General features: G+C 34.6%; 2 protein-coding genes across 4 annotated transcripts in view; one reads left to right on the top strand and one right to left on the bottom strand.

The window, feature by feature from the left end:
* Window positions 1-12836, top strand: part of LOC106674061 (WD repeat and FYVE domain-containing protein 3) — a 57305-nt gene extending 44469 nt beyond the window's left edge. Inside the window, exons 44-49 of one of the 3 annotated variants that reach the window (XM_014406501.2) lie at window positions 679-892; window positions 2979-3310; window positions 5490-5824; window positions 8002-8193; window positions 11096-11204; window positions 11802-12836. In XM_014406501.2, the coding sequence (XP_014261987.1) occupies window positions 679-892; window positions 2979-3310; window positions 5490-5824; window positions 8002-8193; window positions 11096-11195 (1173 nt within the window). In that variant the 3' untranslated portion in view covers window positions 11196-11204; window positions 11802-12836. Of the gene's footprint in view, window positions 1-678; window positions 893-2978; window positions 3311-5489; window positions 5825-8001; window positions 8194-11095; window positions 11284-11801 lie in introns of those variants that run through there. The other 2 variants (XM_024226679.1, XM_014406502.2) reach the window with 2 other exon arrangements.
* Window positions 12837-14269: 1433 nt separating this feature from the next.
* On the bottom strand, window positions 14270-19413 carry LOC106674267 (probable pyruvate dehydrogenase E1 component subunit alpha, mitochondrial). The gene is made up of 7 exons (XM_014406890.2): window positions 19237-19413; window positions 17016-17084; window positions 16780-16953; window positions 16509-16727; window positions 16208-16456; window positions 14682-14930; window positions 14270-14567 (listed from the first exon to the last, which is right to left on the bottom strand). The coding sequence occupies exons 1-7, from the start codon at window positions 19273-19275 to the stop codon at window positions 14379-14381; spliced, it is 1188 nt and encodes a 395-aa protein (XP_014262376.1). The 5' UTR covers window positions 19276-19413; the 3' UTR covers window positions 14270-14378.
* Window positions 19414-21369: the final 1956 nt, after the last annotated feature.

Here is a 21369-nt window from a genome sequence, read left to right on the forward strand (position 1 = left end):
AAGCCTGATACTTTTTGATAGTGTTTAATTCTGTTTCCCATTGTGTTAAAGAATTTGCTTCTTTAGAAACAGGAAGCACTTGATATTTAATTTAATTTACATTTACCTTGGGTGGAAGTGCTACCTCAATCTACATATCTGTTATGTACTTTTTCTTTTCTTTTTTTTAGGGTTTTGATGTTGATTCTTCCCCAACAATACCAAGGCACCCAAAATTTAATTATTTTTCCTCAATGTAATTTTCTTTGCAACACCCCCATTCTTCATTGAGCTACCGTTAACGTAAGTTACAGCCACGGTCAGGACGGCGTAGCATCTGTCTACTCTTGCAGGTTTTAGATTTCACTCAAGTGTGACACTTGATGCTGTCTTGTATAAGGAACTCTCCTGTTCCTTTCTGAAGATGGTGTGATGCCAAAAAGGCATTTGAGTGAATTCTGAACCACCGAGTGTAGAAAACCCCGGTAGAGCAATCGAGTGTCACATCAGTTCAGCGTGTGTTCAACAACTCGCATGCCCATAACCACCACTATCTTTATGCCTGAAAAAGTATTTTGGCCATTTTTGTTTTGTGCATTAAATTTGGGAATATCTACAAACAAATATTGCCCATTCTTAAGCTCTGTAATTTAATTAATTTATTGTCCATCTAATGTTTTTGTGTGTTTAATATTATAGATGTGGTCAATTGACTATGTGCAAGTCCCAAGTGAAGAACAGGATTCGTTGGACCATCCGAAGGAAGTCGATAATGTCAATAAAAAGATTAAACCTCCTTTGAAAGAACAACAGAAAATTGAGGAAGTAACTAAGGGAAGGATGCAAAAACGATTAGGAAAGCAAATGAAAATATCCTCTGTGTCCTCCGACTTCTCTGTTGATGAGCCTAAAGGTATTTTAATATTAAACAAATAATATATAACTCAAATTATTTGTTTTTGCAACTCTAAAGAAATTTTAATTATATTTATTAGATTTCATCGTCCATCCGCTTGACCAAATAAATTCAATAAATTTTAATTAAGGTTTTGGTTGAGATAAAAAAAGTCAGTGTCAGAAGCGGGATTCGAACCCACGACCTTTGGCTAAATACGCGGCTGCGCTACAACTTGAGCTACTAATTTTTCTTCTCAACCACGCACAAAAATTGAAAATAATAATAAACAATTAACAGATAATTAATCAAATAATTACAGTGAAAATCCGTTTATCCAGACTTCAGGATCATCCGGACTCATTTGTTACAATATTTTCTATAAATTATTTGGAGATCTTGAGAATATCTATGACTATAGTCCTATAGTCCCACAATCTCCAAATAATCATTAATTAATGGTCACTAAACACCACACATTTTTTAGAAATTTTTCATAAATCTTTTTTAAATTCATAATAAATGAGACCTTTAATTCGTTGTTTGAAATTTGTAAAGGCCACCAAATCGCTCTTCCACTAGTCACACGATTAAAGAGGCTGTAGAGGCACATTTTTGTTAAAAAGAAAAAAAAAATAAATAAAAGAAAAAATAAATAAAAGTTGTATACTATTTTAAAAGACTAGAAATTGTTGTCTCATGTTGTTCATATGTTGGCTTCCATTGAAAAGGTTTTTTTATTACTTATATTTTTATTAGGTATTTTTTACATATAAATTTTTCAAGAAATGCACGTCCGGACTTAAACAAAAATAAAACCAATAAAAATTATCTATTACTTTAAATGTTACTTGATATACGAATAAAAGAGTTCACCTTTGTATTTGTGTTTTTTTCCCATTTTTATGACAAGATATTAAAATCATAAATTTTTGGATTATCCGGACTTTCAATCATCCAGACAATTCCCGGTCCCTTCAAGATGAATGGATTTCTACTGTATAATAAAAGAATGTTACCCTTACATAAAAAATTCCCTGTTGCTAATCATACATTGTAATGCAATGAAATGATGTAAAGGGGAAATTTAAATAATATCGGGCTGAGAGGAGAAGTCGGTGTGGAGATTGAGGTCACAATAGCTCAAGTGGTTAGAGCACCTGCGTATTTAGCCAAAGGATGTGGGTTTGAATAATTTTTCTTCTCAACCGTCTTTGCATAAAAATTGGAAATAATAATTCACAATAACATTTTCTTTCTATTGTTATGTTTAACTAAGTATACAGGCGTTATCAAATTTGCCCCAACTGACATCATGTAACACGTGTTCAAAATTTTGAACACATTAAGAACACTATCGTAGACGTGTTTCAGCATAGATTTAGGATTTTGTGAACAGTGTTTTCATGCCTGCTTTTTCTACCTCGATGACAAATCCAAAACGTTTCTATAATTTTCGTAAAACGTTGCAAACTTTGTTTGACTGAATTTTCATTCAATGGTCGAAGAGTGGTGCTGGAGTGGGCCTAGGTTAATCCTTACATCTCCAGACTCAAGTATGTTGTAAATATTCTAGATAAAAGTATAAATGTCGTTGGCGCAATCTATAAGAAAACAAGTTGGCTCGTGTAAGTTGTAAACTTTCAAGAAATCACCTGCTACCTTTGAAAACCTCAAAATGCCATATGTTTTGTAAACTTCAGACCGATTGACGTCAGGAAATGTAATGAGAGCCACTTGATTTTCCGCTCTCATATTGTTGACACTAGTGTGACCGTCCTGTCATGTAGGATTACTTTTCCTTTTCGGCACAAAGCACACCACAGTAAACCCTCACATCGGTATGGTCGCCATCACTGGCAAGCCTGCCTCAAGCAATCAAAATTTGCCTTTTTGTTCACTAAATGTATCCCATACTTCTTCGCCCCTTGAGATGACAGGGGGTGTACTTGTAATACTGCATTGATTTGTTTTTAACCTTTGAAATGAATATGATGAAGCTAAAAGGAGGAAGCAGTTGTAGCTAGCTTAAAGTACAAATGCTATTGCTTGGCATAACTAATAATTAGCTCATGCCAAAAAGTTATAAAAATGAATTTTTTAGTTTTAGGGAAAAGTGGATCAGAGAGCTCACTCTCAGAGGAAGGCGAAAAATCCCAAGGCCATTCGAGTGACGGTTCAAGCAAGAAGAAAAAAGAACCAGACGTTCAGGTTGAGGAAAAGGAGAAATGCAGTGACGATGAGGTGAAGACAGAAGAGGTCTGTACCAAAGAGTCTCTTGATAATTCTAACAATCAAAGCTCGGATGGTTCTAACACTAATCCTGGTGCTGGGCCTGTTGTTGTCGTGTCTGAAAGCACAGATGCTGATGTTGAAGAAGACCCCCCAGTCCCAGTCGTCAGAAGAAGGCGATCCTCCGCAAGAGCCAATGCTCAGGTTTTTTTTTAACAAGATTCAGTAATAATAGAGATTTTTTTAATAAGCATGACCTTAGATGCTTTAAACATTTGACTTTCAGAGTTGCTGTAATGCACAATTACCTATTAGTTATTTTGAAAAATTCTTCCTATTAGGAGTACTGGAAAGTTTTTATTTATTTTTTATTGAGGAAAATAAATTGAGTCATTCATTTTAATACAGTTTTATTTCTGCAGTTTTTTGCTTCTAAAATTATCACTGTGGGCTGAATGATAGATTGTGCAATGTCTGTAGAAAGGGTGCGCAAGAATGTCCTTGCTGTATTTGGCAATTTATGCAATGCTGTCATATGCTCACCTGTAGTTGTATCACTAAGGCTGCTCTCACACAGTAACATGTTCAATTTTTGATATTTGCAACTTCGCAAAAAGAAAAAAATAATAATTCCTGTAATACGGGGAGACCGTGGTAGCCGAGTGGTTTAGACATCAGACTGCTAGTAGATCCCACAGTCATGGGCTTGATTGTCTCTGGGCTTTGTTCTGACAAATAAAGCTGCGATGAAAGTTACAATGACTTGACACTCATCGGCGGAAAAACCGAGGCAGGATCAGGACTCGGTGACCCTAAATTTGGTCCCGACCCCCTACAAAAATGAGTTATTTTGATGGAAGAACACATCAAGGGCTCAATTTACACATGTTTTGTCAACAAAAAATGAAGCCAATAAGGGATACAACAAGCTGTAAAGGGGGGCTCAGGGGGTATCCATTTCCTAGTATCCACAATTTAAAAAAAAAAAAAACAATATGTAATAAAACCACAATACTTCTTATGTACTATTCTTAATTAATAAGCCATGGGCTGTGCCGGGTGCCGGTTTCGAACCCAGGACTACTAACACGGCAAATATCTGTCAGAAGCCCTAACCACTTGGCCACTGCAGTCCTGTCCTGGAGAATGTAATCAGCTCTCTCACGCTGGAACTGACTTCATCATGAATGTTTTGTTTTGACCTGCGATTCTATCCCCAGCAAGGTGGAATTTTTTTGACTGACAACCCAAGAAGAATTGTCATTGCATTGAAGCTTGTATAATCTTTTTTTTTTAATTATAGAACTCAATAAATGATATTTTTTATTTATTTAAACAATTTTGCGCACAAAAAATGTTTGTATATTACATATGTAGTAATTATTTTATCGTTAGTCCTATAAAAATCCTCTCCTGGATGAGAATTTTTTACAGTCCATGGCGGGCTGAGGACCCATTCTCAGTAAAAATACAAACTATTTTGGATCTGTTTGCTTCCTGCAAATACATGCAATATTTCTGGGGAACGAGAAGGGCACAATAGTACACAATGTACTTGTGTTTGGATCGTCCACCCATTTGCAAGCGAATTCTAGTCCCTTAGGATGCGAGGCCTTAGTATGCTTTTTGATGTGAAGTTAGGATGTTTCCTAAGTAGCCGTAGACACAAAATTGTTTTAATCCAAGAAATTGCTTTTTAAAATATTTAAAGAAACCTAAAACTTAAAAAAAATTCCAAATGCGTGTCAACCAAATAACCACTACTGACGAACAAAGCCTCCAAGTCTGTTCCAGTGTGAGAGCTAGGTGTTGTCGATTCAAGCTTGAGACCAAGCATCACATACTTTTGCGTAGCAATTTTTTTTTTTTATAATTTTACTGCACATCATTAAAAAAACAACTCAACTTGAAACACACTAACAGTAGTAAAATTTAAAAAACTTTCCAGTATGCCTTTTTAATATCCTATAGAAGTTTTAAACATTAACTTGTAGATCAAGTAGAGATTTGTTTCTTAATCTAAGTGTATGTTAAAGTTTTGTAACAAATTTGGTTGTCTTTGTGAATTCAATTGCATTGCCTTATTAATTCTTTCTTAATTTTTGTTTATTTTTAACAATTGTGGATCTGATGACTAAAAAATATTCAATTAATTTTAATTATTATTCACTGCTAACGATAGAAAGTGTATTAAAAATTGTGCAGAACTAGTGTAGAAAATAAAAACGAGTATGGCAGGTCGACATATGATTTTTCCAGCACTTGTGTTTATCTAAACTGCACACATATGAATAGTTGAATTGTGTTTGTTCTGATTTTATATTAAAAAAATAAATAAACAAATAAAAACTTTCTGTCTTTATATTAACATCTTATTTTTCAGCTGAGGAAGTCTGAATGCATATCAGGAAGGCTCGCAGAAGTCGAATCATTGAGTGTAAGCTCGGAAGAAACACTCGGTCGAATCCGGCCGAGTAAAAGTGACACATCTCTCACCGAGAGCTTTGTCATCGTTAGCGGCAATGGCGAAGAGGTCGGCGAAATAGGTCCCACTCACACGCCACCACTGCGGCGTGCGAAACACTACCAGCACATTCTCAGAGAAGGTTTTGTATGGCAAAAGCAGCTCGTTTTTAGGAGTAAGCTAACCATGCATACAGCTTACGACCGGAAAGATAACTCAGAACCTGCCTCTATAACATCGCTTGCCGTCTCTAGGTAAGTGTAACAACTACACACACACATAATAAACTCATCCTATTGGAAAAAAGTTTTATATGTTTTCAAGAATTTTATTAAAGTGATGTACAATTAAATGCTAGCCACAAGTTAAGGTGTTGACACTCATCACTGCATCACTGGGAGGTAAAGATCCTGGGTTCAAGTTTAGCGATCCTGCATTCAAACCCGACATACTTACAAATGGGCTTTTTTTCCTCCTCCCCTAGAAAAAGAACCGGATAACATGAGGGATGTGATATGACCTTTGCTGCTGAGAGCCCTCGTTTAATTAAAAGAAAAAAAATACAAACTCCTTGAATTAAGGGTCACAATCTCCCTAAATAGATGCTTTTTTGATGCTTTCCCTTCCCCAAATAAGTTTCTTGCTGTTCATTATATATACTTCTACTCTATTCTCATATTTTTCAAAATTTATTTTAAAGAAAGTTAAGCAATTCTTGTCATACTGGAGAGCTTAATGTCCAAGTACACATTGGGTGTTGCCAACAAGCAGTCAAACCACTTTACAATTAATAATAAATAGGCTATGCTGGGATTCAAACCATGGACCACTACCATGGCAAATATGAGTCGGATGCCATAACCACTTGGTCAATGTGGCAAATTCATAAATTCATTCATCATCTTTTCTACCTTGTCATTGTGCTTTTGTAGTCTAACACCACAAACTGGATCTTGACAAAACATTGGTTGTTAGTTGTTGTCCCAGTAGCCAGACACATAAGTCTGGCAAATGAGGGATAATAAGGCCATGAGGTATGCCATTCCATTGGCCCTCTAACAAAATTTATGCCAATAAATATATTCACTCTCAAAACACATTAGAGACGCATAACTATCAGTGCTATATATATACAAGCTAGCCTGTTTCCTCCAAAAATTGAAACGGGGGACCAGGTACTTGCTGCTGTGCTCCAGCATGTGACATACCTACACACTTTCTATATGGAGCCAAGGAATTGCACCCTTAAACTAAGTAGTATACAATAAGCAAATTTTCTCTACATGAACTTTGGCTCAAAATAAATGCCTGTGTGTCAACCTTGGACAAGGACAAACAAGGACCTCTAGCATGGCAAATATGAGTCAGATGCCATAACCACTTGGTTAATGTGGCAAATTCATTTTCATAAATTCAATCAACATCTTTTCTACCTTGTCATTGTGCTCTTGTAGTCTAGATACCACAAACTGGACCATCTTGGCAAAACATTGGTTGTTAGTTGTAGTTGGTAGCCAGACACATAATTCTGGTGAATGAGGGATAATAAGGCCAGGCCTCCATTCTTAACCACTATGATTCAGCCTTCTTACGCTAAAAAGGCAATAAAAAACCCAATCAAAAGAAAGTGGTCAGTCGGCTGGATTGGCAGAGATCAATCAAGAGCACTGTTGATAAGTGGCCCTTGGAGGACCTGACTCGTAGAAGGATCATCCTCAACCGATTAAGAATAAGCCAAGGTTGACACACAGGCATTTACTTTTGGACCAAAGTTCATGTAGAGAAAATTTGCTTATTGTGTACTACTTAGTTTAAGGGTGCAATTCCTTGGCTCCATATAGAAAGTGTGTAGGTATATCACGCGCTGGAGCACAGCAGCAAGTATCTGGTCCCCCGTTTCAATTTTTGGAGGAAACAGGTTAGCTTGTATATAGCACTTATAGTTATGTGTCTCCAATGTGCATTGAGAGTGAATGTATTTATTAGCATAAATTTTGTGAGAGGGCCAATGGCGTACCTCATTGACCCTCAGTTGGATTAGTTGTAGAATTGTACATAACTAGGTATTTAAGAGTGAGTGAGAGTGTGAAGATATTTAGAAATCTATTGCATTTGGGTCTAAAATGTCCTACCTATTGACAGCTCCTGGAATATCAGAACTGTACAACTTCAAAAAATTAAAATTTAGTTTTTAATTTTAAGAAAGACTTTACCACTCATTATCATGGGATAATATTTACCTGAATATGCATACGCCAAGCAAGGTAAACAAACGCACATTTACTTTTGGGCTAAAGTACCCCAGTTTCGGTATAAGTAAATAAACTTTGCAAAAAGATAACCAAAAAAAAAAAAATTAATTCACTTATGAATTACACATAAGATGAGTCAGATTTGTGCATCGAGTGTCAAGTGAACTTTTTTTTTATAGAGACCATCGTGTTGTGTATGTCGGCGATACCCGCGGTCGAGTCTTTTCCTGGAGTGTCGCTGATCAGCCTGGCAGGGCTGACCATTGGCTCAAAGACGATGGCGCAGAAGCTTGTACAACTTGTAAAGTGAAGTTTTCGATTTATGAAAGAAGGCATCATTGTAGAAACTGTGGCCTTCTGTTCTGCTCAAAGTAAGTTTTGTATATCACTGACCATTATTGACATATTCTGTTGATACATCTTTTAACTTTATTTATTTTTAATTTGTTTTATTTTATTTATTTATTTAACAGCTGGTTAGCTGCCTATGCTATGCCGGCACCTCACATTTCTTTTTCCACCTCATATTTAAAGAAAAATTTTTTTTTTACAATTATAAGATAGTTCTCCTGTAGGAAGTAAGGTGATCTTTCTGGTAAAGTTAATGTTACATTATTTCTACATTTTTAGCCCCTCCACGCTTGGTGAAAAGGAACTAAAACTCTCAAACATTCAATCATTACCTAGCCTAATGTGCGGGTTTCAGAGTACTCGATATTCCACTGAAAACCTGCCCTCATTCATGCTACTAAACACATTCATACTTTATGTACAATTAAAATTTATATTTGCACAATGAATGTAAAATACTAACCTAGATTGGTGGGTTTATGGTGTACTTGATATTCCACCACAGACCCACCCTTGCGTACACTACTATCACTCTAATAAATGCATTCACTCAAGTGGTATCCACTCATTCTAGATGTACAGCTAAGAATGCGGAACCACTGGTGCATTTAATATTACAACAGTGCCTCCGCCCATTCATTCTTCAAGAAACACCTAGCCTAATACTAACCTAAATCAGTCAGTCTGTGGAGTACTCGATATTCCTGCACTACCTGCCTATTCGCACTTACTTTCGTGCCAATAAATACATTCATTCTACACAAAACACACAAAGAGAAAACTAACCTAGTTCAGTGAGTCTGTGGGTTACTTGATATTCCGATATTTCGTACCTTTTAACATTAAACTATAAATAAATTTTGCAATCAACAATAGGAAAAATGTAATTCACAGAACTAGAAAATAATAACTGTACAAACTTCCTGGTCTTAACTGACAAAAAACTACAATTTGATGAAGCACTGATTGTTAATATGTGACAGATAAGCTAAAAACAATAGAAACCACAGGCCACAATAACAGCTACAATACAAACACAATCAACAAAATAATTAATGAAATGCACAGACAAAAACAAACCAGACACTAAATGAGCCACATTCACATGCATAAGGAAAGAAATGTGCAAACTAATGAATCTATTTATTTTTTTATTATTATTTGTTAGGCATAAAACAATAGTGAAGTCCACGAATACAACCAAAACTACTCAACAAAACAATGACAAAGCCACACTTGTCAAAAATGGAATGTACACCATAACGTGAATACAAATAGACAAATAAAATGCATTAGACAATAGGGCAGAAGTACAAAAATCATAACAAAACTTCCCCTTCAAAATTGTGAATTCTCGAATAAATCAACTTTTCATATGAAACTTCTGAAAACAAATAAATAAACCGTTTGCATATTACAGAAAAACATATGCCATAATAATAAAAAAATATTTATTGATGATAAACTGGAAATAGTAAAAAACTTACCTACAAAGCTCAATAAGTTGGAAAATAGATGTTTTGCTTGAACTAAATGTACTTGCATGAAAGTCAGAGGCTGGGTGCCATATTTCCAATGCTTTGCTCACGAGTGCACCAGTTGGGCAAATCTAATAAAGCTAGAAAAGGTACGACCCCCCCGTACTGGGATAAAGGATCCCAGGTCCGTTCCTGCTATGGCGCTGGCAGCTAACATGCTAAACTGATCTTAGTATTACTATGACTCCTCCTCTCAGTTACTCACTCACTCTCTCACAATGTATACAGAGTGATTTACAATTTTTATGTAAAGTGAGGTTGAGATGAAAAAGTTAGCGTCATGAACGGGATTCGAACTCATGACCTTTGGCTCCCCTCTTACATGGTCTTACATTCAACGTGTAATCATTTAGATTCTCAGTGAACCTGAAGTGGTCACAGGGAGATGTTAGTGACGAAAGGTCCTTCAGTAATTATTATTTTAATATGTTTTAGTAGCGATTATTCAAAATTATTTATAATTTGTATGAACAACCACTTGAGCTATATGCAATGGTACAAAAGTCATAATAACTCAAGAAGTCAGCGCAGTGGCGTATTGAGCCAAAGGTCGTGGGTTCAAATCCCGCTCGTGGCACTAATCTTTTCATCTCAATCATACTTTAAATAAAAATTATAAATCACTTTGAATAATTATTCTTTGGTCAGCTAAGACCAATTAAAACATATTAATATAATCATTCAATTAATTAATCTTTTTATGTAAGGATTTTGTTGAAATGAAAAAGTCAGTGTCACAAATCACGATAGCTCAGGTGATTGGGGCAGCGTTGTACTGAGCCAAAGGTCGTGGGTTCAAATCACGCTCACTGACTTTTTCATTCAACCAAAACCTTACATAAAAAGATTAATCAATTGAATCAAGTTATTCGGTCAATAGACCACTACATATAATGAATATTAATATAATGTATACAAACATAACACATTTCACTGTACTCATAGACGCCCAAATTAACAACAGTTCGCATACATGATTTACTTCATTTTAAACAAAAGGACTGAAAATCACACTGACCAAATTACAGTGTTATTTTATTTAATTTGATTTTTAATGTTTTAATTCATATCACTTCTAGAGAAAATAATTTAAAGGATAATTGTTAAAACTCCTTTTTAAAATTGTATTTGTTCCATGTTAAATTTCAACTAGCAGTACAGATGTGCATAAATTGTGTGGATGATAACTTTTAAAAGAATTAATCTGTTATTTGTACGACTTTATTTAAAGAGACTTCAGACCATGATTCCGACCTTTCATTCTTTTTTAATGCGAAATACTTTTGTAAATCAGATAAATAATTAACTTTAGTATAATAATTAACAAAATTATTCAAAATGAATATATTTGTTATATTTAAATAACGTATGTGTTTGTTTTAAGATGTAGCCGATTTGAATCAGAGATCTCAAGGCTGAGGATTCTAAAGCCAGTTCGGGTCTGCCAAGGATGCCACACGTCACTCAAAATACAGCAGCATTGAGAAAAATTAGTACGGATCGATTTATTTAGCTGAATTCAGTGTCTGTCTCTCACTCGCTCTCTCTATCTCTCCCCTTTTCCTCCCTTATCCCGTCGTGTCTGTGTGTCTAGAGAAATTCAATTTAAACCTAACTTTCAAAGAAAGCCAAATCGATAATAATTACACACTCCGGAAAATATTATTATTACATAGAAACACTATATTTTGTATATATTCTTTAACTTGTGAAAATGTATCCTAGAATAGAGTCACTCTGTTTAAGTGAATTTACCTATTGCTGTGATAACAATTACTACACTAAAAAAATAAAGGGTTTGTAAAGATATATGAATTTTAATTTTCTATTTGTAGTTTTAAAATATAAATTTAAAAAACTACAAAGAACTTTTGAAAGAATTGATATTTCAAAAGCAAAATCTTTTATATAAAGTTTTCTCCCTCCCAATTAGTAATATCTCATTTCCTTAATGGAATAATATTTCAAAAGATATATTTTAATAAAAATAAACGACTAAGTAGTTAGAGAGTTAGATAAATTGGTTAATTTTATTAAAGGTTTCTTTTTCTTCTTTTATTTATTTATTTATTTATTTTTTTTTTTTTCAGTTTAAAAACAAAAACTGTAAAAGAAGACTATATAAATCAATCTGTTCCAATATCGCATAATAAACATGAAATATTATGTACCTGCTCTGTTCATAATGATCTTCATGAGCCTCTCATATGGCTGGACTTGATTTTATAAAAGCGTAAATAGTTTGTAAGTGATTTTCATGAAAGATATTGCATTTATACCCGGAGATGTATATTTCCCTATTTCCTATTATCTTTGTACCATAAGAAAATTTAACTGGAATTTTAAAAAACAAAAAAGGGAGGAAATATTTGTATATTACGAGGCCAACGGCGTTCGATAGTATTAATTGTTATCACATTTAGTTTGTGTGAGTGAATATAATCTTTGTGAATGCGATAAATTATACAGGACGAATGTAAGTTGTTGCCTGAAAGTAAAACAATAATATACAAAATACTGACAATATTATTTAAATATATGGAATTATATATATATATATACTTTATAGTAATTCTGGTGCAATTTATAGCATTAGTAAATTTGGAACAAGAATTTATCAATTCAGTCATAAGCACCAAAAAAAGTTCAAGGAAAGACTTTATTTATATTAATTGTAGTGTCGCTTTTTTTAAATTCAGTTCCAGATTTTTTTTGCATATTTATAAGCATTTACCTGTTACAAGAAAGTGTGATATTTTTACTCTGTGTTACTGTATTTTCATTATTATGAAATAAGAATTATTTATTTTATTTTTGTTAATATATTTTAAGTTTCTGTTGTAGGATTTGTTTTCTTTATATTATATTTTATAGTTATTTTCCAAAATAATATGCATTTACATACCATTAATCTGTAATACAATAAAAATTAGTAATAGTGTATTTGTTTTGTCAAATAACAAGAAAAAAAAGACGATAAGTATAGTGGGTTATTTATTATCATCCTGACAATATACAAAAATGTATGAGTATAATCCTGAAAAATGTCAAATGTAAAGTAGTCGATGCTTTAAAGCTACTGTTGTTTAATGTCAATAACTGAATAAAGGATACCAATCAGTTAATTTTTTTTAAACTACATTTTCCCTCAATAATTTATTCTATAAAATGATGTTTTGGGAATGGGATGTAGGAATTAACATCAACAATGAATCGAGTGTTGTGGACAAGAGGCTGAATAGAAATTGTGGATGATAGAAATGCAGAATTTTTTTTTCCCAGCCAGCTTCCTGCCAAGGCTATTGCACCTCACCTGATAAAATTTGGCGATTTTACATTTTTTATCGTACTTCTTAGACTCGATGTTTAACTGGCCCTTTCCACACATGATGGAAAGACTCTACACCTTATAACACACACATGTGGACTAATGTAAATTTGGTAGGCCTCGTGAGCTAGTTATTAGTTATAAAAAACTGCCTTGTTATATTTGAATATTAGTAATGTAAAACAGGAATAATGACATTCAAATGACAAACCTTAACCAAAAAGTGAATAATTAATTGTTAAAATATTGGAACATAAATAGATAAAAACAGAAAAATCTAAAAAAGTTTTCAATCGATAAAATCAACCTACAGGTACGAAATAAACTTCAAACCTTGGATCTTCTCTTGATTAAGATGTTAAAATTTGACAGATGAATTAATTAATTGGAAATAATCAAACAGGTCCCATGTTTGGTCTTAAACTGGCGAATGAGTTGAAAATCTGAGTTGAGTCTTCAGCGAAATTTGATAGAACCGGAGAGTGATAGGTTTAAATTAAAATAAAATGAAACGGAAGAAATTCTAATTTGTTTTTAAATTTATTTTTTAACAGACGCCCTTCAAATGATCTAAAATTTATGGCAGTGAAACTTAGCGGAACCATTTCGGACATATCTTTGTAATTTAAATATTATTTTGATTGCGATCAAAGTCTTAGGATTAAGATATCAGGCCTGGTGGGGTTCAAAAAGAAAAAGGGACCAAATACTTAAATTGGGTCCGTCCTTTCTCACTGTTACTCATTCAAAAGAGAAAATTTCATCGGACCTCGACCGAATTTCGTTATTCAAAGGGGGCCAGTGTTAAATTTTCTTTAAGAAGGCACCATTCTAGAAATAACTACACATTCACACTCTCTCTCTCTCTCTCTCTCTCTCTCTCTCTCTCTCTCTCTCTCTCTCTCTCTCTCTGTATATATAATATGTAGAGTGAAATGAGTCATATTACTTGAGTTAATTATTAGTTATAAAAAGCTGCCTTGTTATATTTGATATATTGATTTGAAACAGAAATGACATTCAAATGACAAACCTTCACTAAAAAATGAGTAATTTATTGTAAATTACTGGAACATTAATAAATAAATTTATAAACAATTTTTCAGGTAGACCGGCTTATAATCAGGCAGTATTTCTCTCATGCAGGAAAATGAGGAACAGATTATTTCATAAATTTTTTCCCATTTAACATGTAAAATACAATTTATTTTTTAGAAAATGGATAAATAGATAACAACAACAATTCATTTTAACAAGACATTTAACATACACAAGAAAATTGGCATTTAAAAACTTTTTCAAATTCTGGTAAGTAGTCGAATCGTAGTTTAACAAGCATTTACTGCGGCTTAAGTTGAGTTCCAAAATTTTTGTGCTTAAGTGGGTGCCAAGGGAGAACGTTACGCACTTTCGGCTCGACAAAGTTTAAACAGATATCCCCGGTTAATTCCTCAAGGGGAACTTCAGGGTCAGTTTTCGCCCTCATCACAGCAGCATCAATTTCTTTTTTAACTTCAGAATCGATCTCCTAAAAAAATAAAACCTTGTAAATAATAAGGAAAAATTAATATCAACACACACATCCAAATTTCTAATCCGTCTAAAACATAAGAATTGTTTAGAAATTTTTTTTTATATAAACCTTAAGTTGGTTTTCAGTGGCCAATGCTGAGGTCAAGATTTTCTCCTTGAAGGATGTAATTGGGTCTCTTGTCTGTCTCACTTCTTGAATTTCTTCCCTTGTTCGGTACGATGTGCCTGGATCTGACATAGAATGGCCACTGTACCTGTATGTTACCATTTCCATCAATATCGGTCCTTTTCCGGTTAAACAATGGTTTACAGAAAATGTTGTAGCTTCCTTTACAGCCAAGACGTCCATCCCATCTACCTAACAACCACAACAAATAGTAAATAAAATGTATTCATTGGTAATTTAATAATTATTCATATCCTTTGCTTGTTAAATGTAAGAAAGGTCCTTGAAACCTAATTTTGCGAGCTTTTATAAATAATAAATAAATAAATAAAAAATTCATCCATACTTGCTTAGTGGTCATAATTGACCATATTAATTATTCTTTTTATCTAAGGATTTTGGTTGAAATAAAAAATTAGTGTCACAAGCGGGAACCCACGACTTCGATCCCCTCTGACACCAACTCCTCATCTCAACCTACAACTGTTCGAATTTTCCCTATTTTTGGAATTTTTTCATTAAAAATTAAATAAATTAAAAAACGTTAGAAGAGTAAATTTTCTTTAAGAAGGCACCTTTCATGAAATAGCTCGCATTCACTCTCTCTCTCTCTCTTTCTCTCTCTCTACCTCTCTTTCTCATTCTCTCTTACTCACTTGCTCTCTGTTTCCATTCCCATCAAATTTCATTTATTTGCTTTAAAATTCTCGAACTTTTGCCCAGTTTGGATTAGGGAGAACTCACTGTATTTCTTGCCTTTTTGAATATTGCTTACATTAAAGGCCCAGCCAGGCAGAAACCAATCTTTTGCTAACAGCCTGATTTTGTCATGATGACAAATGATCCACTTGCATATCATCACAGATTGCCCCATTGTATGTCTGATATAATTTAAAATGAGTGATCAAATCGAAATATATAAAATAAAAATTTATTAACTGTATGAATAATTAAGTGGTGGTATTCCCATATTTTTTTCTTATTAATTTCATGCATTCGACATAGACTTTTTTTTTAATTTTTGCAATGATAATAGCAGGAATGGTTCTTCATCCAAACGCATAATCAATAACAGTAGAAAAGAAAAAAAAAACAGGGTAGTGAAAACATAATCTGTATAAAGTAATACAGGAGGGCTTAACATCCAACTTCCCGTTGGGTGTCTTGGACGAGAGGTCAAACCACATTACAATACATTTTCATACATTATCAATTAAAAAACCGTGAGCTCTGCTGAGATTTGAATCCAGAACTTTTAGTGTTGCAAATGCGAGTCGGACGCTCTAACCACTCGCCCACCACATCCCCCCAGCTATGTATATTCAAGAAAAAAATGAGTAGACTCCCCCAAGTCAAAGACTGTCACGATGAGTGATGGATCACTTCCTGCTGCAACAGATCACTTTTTGTCTGGCCAGGCTTTTACGCTATACAAAGGAAATACCAGACAAAATAAAAACAATAGTTACCAAAATTCCTGGAATAAAATCACCCCTTGTATAATAATTTGTATTGGCAGATGCCCTTTCTACACTTGTCCCCATGCCATATCCATTGTTTTCGCAAATAAAAATTATCGGTAGGTTCCAAAGCTTAGCTATATTGTACGTCTCGAACACCTGTCCCTGGTTAGCAGCTCCATCACCGTAAAGTGCTACACAGACTCCACCTGTTTTGTTATAAAGATGCTCTAGTGCAATACCAGCACCGAGGGGTATCTGAAACAAGTAATATCAGTAAAACACTTTAGAAATATTTGAAAGTCAATACCTGTGCTCCAACAATCCCATTGCCACCATAGAAATTGCGTCCATACATGTGCATGGAACCACCCTTTCCCCTCGAACAGCCTGACTTACGCCCGGTGAGTTCAGAAAGTACACCAAATGTCGGGACACCCATAATGTACGCCCAACCGTGGACTCTATATGCTGAAATCACACTATCCTGCTCTCTCAAGGACGCTTTGATCCCAACAGCGACAGCTTCCTAAAAACCAATTCTTAAGATGGCCACGCTTGCAAATATTATGAGTCTGTACCTGTCCTGAATATAAGTGGCAGAAGCCACGGATCAACTTTTCTTTGTACAAGTTACCAGCAGCCGTTTCCAACCTCCTCACTACTTGCATTGTCCTATAGAAAGACAAAGCAACATCTGACGTAATAGACACTTTCGTCGACGGCCCTTCAGTCAATTTGAACAGTTTGAATGGCTTAAATAATTACATCCTATTATTTTCTATTGTTTTATGGTATTTCTATAAAAATGGACCACCTTTGTTTCAAATGAAGCACTGCTGGCATAATCATTTTTCTTCAGAAGTATGAGTTTATCAGCAAATCTCTAAAATTAAGACATGGAAAAATAAATGAATTGATAGTGAATTTAAAATTGAATCACAAATATGTATCTGTAGTTTGGAGATCTCTGATCATCCTGTACTGTCAGCAGGCAAACAAGCAATCTCGTTTGGTATGTCATGAATGTTTTACCAGATCAGTAGTGGGTTTGTGACCCAGTTCTCATTAAAGTTCAACAAAACTAGGAAGTATAGGGGGAAAATGGTTAGAAATGGCCAAACTATGTGATCACCTCACATATTTCAACAAAATACCTATCAATAAATATTTATGCTGCATATTTAGCTAAAGTAAAATAACATGTGCCCAATGCAAGTTAGCAGTCTGAGTACAGGAATTTCATAATGATTCCATAGGGGGATCATCGGTGTGGTATGGTAGAAAAGAAGAGTTCTTCTTCTCCTTCATAGTCAGACTTTATAGGAAGTTGTGAAGATTGTTTCCGGGGTTCCCTGTGGTGCTCAAGGCGCTGTGGCTTCAAGGATGCAGGGCATCTTGCATTTCTATACCATAATTACACAGATCAGGAGCAATCACGCCTCATGGGGTGCACATAAATATAGATCTGGTCTAATGAAACCTACCAAGTGCACTACTTGTGACTGCATTGAATTGAACAATATAATTATGGAATGCCCATGGAATTAATTAAGAAAAAAATTTTTTTAGTGGTATCAAATCCTTACTTAAGAGTGGACAGGAAGTGGGGAGGACATGAGATAGTCAGGGTGCAATAGCCCCAGTTATTCTGAGAACATGCTGTCAGTAATTTTTATCCATTCCTCCAAGGAGACTGTGAGATTAAAAAACATGAAAAAAATTTATATAAGGCAAAGAGCTGTCCTCCTCTTCTACCCTGCTGGGTAATATACAAAAAATATGTACATTTCTTAAAATTAAGTTTTAAATTTACTTTAAATTTTTTTTTTTTTTTTTTTCCGGCTGGCGCAGGTAGGCTATTGCCAGCTCCTCCAAAATACAACTTTATTACACGGACAAAGTACTGATACCAGAATGGGAGGAATAGGCCAAAGAAACACCGCTAAAGGCAAATTTCTACTGAGGTACAACACCAAAACTGACAAGGGTACGGGGGCTGGATGAATAAAAAGACTGAACTTATATAAGTATGCTACTGTTTTCCAGTCTGAAATCTTATTGATTGAACACTGCGTCATGGAAATAAAAAGGCAAAGAATTCATTCCCGGAAGACAGCCATCTTCTTTGACAGGCAGTACTAAAGGCCCTAGTCTTATGCGAGGTGAAGGCAAAGTATTTGAAACTGCATGGAGACATCAGCGACATCAATGACCTGACCTGGACATGGGTCCCTAGAGATTTGGGTATGCAGGCAATGAAAAGATTGACATGTCCAAAGAGGTAGCCAAAATGGATTCTCTAGGTCCCGAACCGTTCTGTGGCCTAGCATCCAAAGAGTTTACACATTAAAATGGATCATTAATAACTCCCAAGTTTGGCAGAATAATAGCCCAGATATTCTTAGCAGGGCTATCTGCAAAACTTACAAGGCAATTACCGAAAGGGAATCGCAACCGAACCGAGATTCTGGTTGGACTCTTGACAGGGATCTGATGCCTAAGAAGGCACATGCACCGATAGTAGTACAGACTGAAGACCGTGCAGATATTGCCAGGAAAAGGAGACTGCAGGACACATTTTATGCTTTTGTGAGGGTCTGTGCAGGTGCAGATTTTTGCAAATAGGAAAGGAAAGCAAGCAAGATTCTATGCTGGCAAGGCTTTGAAGGTTGATCAAAATCTAGCTGGCCTTGGTGAAAACCACAGGAGCACAATAGACCTACTCAGGTCGAGGTGCGGAAGGCCTTTGGGATGGCTCTTTCATCCCTATCCCTATTCCCAGACCTAATCTTTCTTGTGTTAAAAATAATAAACTTACTGCTTAAAAATGAAGGGAAGCAATGTAGAAAATGGTAAATTTTAAAAAAAATTATTTCCAATTGACAACTTGGTTAGGTCCATTGTAGTAGGTAAAGGATCTAATTCATACATTCGTGCTAATAAAACTGAAAAATTTTCTAAAGAAAAATAAATAAAAAATAATAATAATAATCAGGTAGGAGTAAAAACTGAAAATATCCTCAGCGCTTGCTCACCTTTGTTGTCAATCTTGAGCAAAGATTCTGAAAAGCCATTGCGCCAAGGTAGATTGAAAATATTTAAACGTTTTAAAGAATAAAACAATTTTTTCCCAGATAAAGTACGATCTGTCAACCCTTAAATCCTAGAAAATTTAATCAGAAGGCAACAACATAAGAACCTCTGTCAAACAAATGTTTATAGTAGAAACTCATAAACGGAATGATGTCATGATAGTCCATGACTAATTCTATGGTCTGATTCATTTGTACAGTCATTCAAAGGTGCAAGAAGGAAGGATCAGACCATTGAACATAAATTAAGTGCTGTTGCTATTGAAAGCATTCGTGATAAACTTGTTATGCTTCTTATTCAATAATTATGAGTTATGGTAATCTTGGAAATGATTTTTCATCAGTTGTTGATTAATTTTAATAACTGCTTGAAGGCCTGGGAAGGAGAAGTGGATAAACTGCTAAAATCACTGCTGCAATTGGAGAGGGCTAAACTCAGAGGAGAGGTCACTGACATCTGAGAAAACATCTACACAGCATGGGCATAAACGATGATCCCATCTGCAGATTATGCAATGAGGAGGAGGAAACAGCTTCCCATATCATCTTTGAATGCGAATGCAACAGCTCAATGGAGATTTAACCTAACATCCGAAAAAAACTTATGGAATGAAATTGTAGCAGCGACAGTCAATGACCTGATACTTCTAAGGAGAAGGATTGACTTTATTGCACTGAACTAAGGAACTAGGAGGGTACAATAAGCCAGAAGACTACAATGCCTGGGAGCACAAACCCCGCTTCCTAGTACGATCATCATCATCACTCTTAGAAGATCGGGAGGCCCTCATGGGTCTGGGCTTGGGTATGGTATGGTAATAAGGATTTTTTAGTCAAAAACATAATAAATCAGGTCTGTTTTGTGTTAGAAGATACAAATGATCCCAAAAAAAATAAGAAAGGCACATATAACGCAACTTAAAGCATATAGTCAACCTAGTATAAATTAAGCTATATTTTAATCCTGTTTATTGAAAGTTACAAAAATTAGCCTCTTTGAAGTTTCATTTTGTTGTTAATTTGATTTATAAAATAAGTACAAGATCATGCTCTTAAAAGATCACTTCATTTAGATTGTTAAAAAATATAATAAATAAAAAAGAAACAAGAAAATAATAAATTTGACAACTTTAAAATTTAATAATAAAAGCTAATTTTAATTGGTATAAAACAGGATTTTTGTATAAGCCAATGCCAAGTCTGCCCCCATGCTCCAAATGCTATCCTCTTGATCAAAACTTACTCACTACTTCCTTAACTGATGACATATGATTCAAAATCATAGCAAGAATTCAGTTGTTATGGATTTTGCTACATTTGAATGAAATTGAACTTTATGGCTAAATCCTTTGATCAACCAGGAAAGATGCATAGCCTCAAACTACCTCACACCATCGCAGAAAATAGTTCAATCAAGAACGAAGAAAGAACCTGGCGTGGAATTTTGGACTTTTCGGATTTATGATCAGACCCTAAATGGTTTTTGGGTCCACAACATTATGAGTTCTCATCTTCTGAAACCCACGGATATACACCATCCATCCACACATTGTATGAGCATACATGACTTCAGAGGAGCCCATTCAGCATTTAGATGCATTCCAAGGAGGTCAAATATACGGTGGGAGAATATTGTAAATAGTTTTAAGTTTGAAAACAAACTCATTTTATCCAGGCCTTTAAGGGTGAGAAATTTTGTCACATTTCAATTTATTTCAAAGTGACAATGTTGTGATTTAGATTTCATGATTAGGCCTAGAGCAAAAAATAAGAGAGGACTGGGACATGCCATATATTCAAATTTTAGGTATTTTCCTTTTATTCAAAAGATAAAAAGGGAAAGGAGAGTTAAATATTCTGGATAACTATCACTCAATTTAATAACAATATATATTTAATTTATTCATCTTTTCTGAAATTAATTGATATCTGGAAAATTAACCCCCACATTGAACCAGTGGGATATTGGGTAAGGAAATCGGTATTTCAAATTAACGAAAGCCCTTCCCCCAACATAAATTGGTCCATTTTACGAAAAGGAAAAATGCGCCTTAACAAATTGTTTGTTTAAAATTT

Source organism: Cimex lectularius, unplaced genomic scaffold (assembly GCF_000648675.2).
Source record: "Cimex lectularius strain Harlan isolate CLEC.00 unplaced genomic scaffold, Clec_2.1 scaffold89, whole genome shotgun sequence".
Lineage (NCBI taxonomy): Eukaryota > Metazoa > Arthropoda > Insecta > Hemiptera > Cimicidae > Cimex > Cimex lectularius.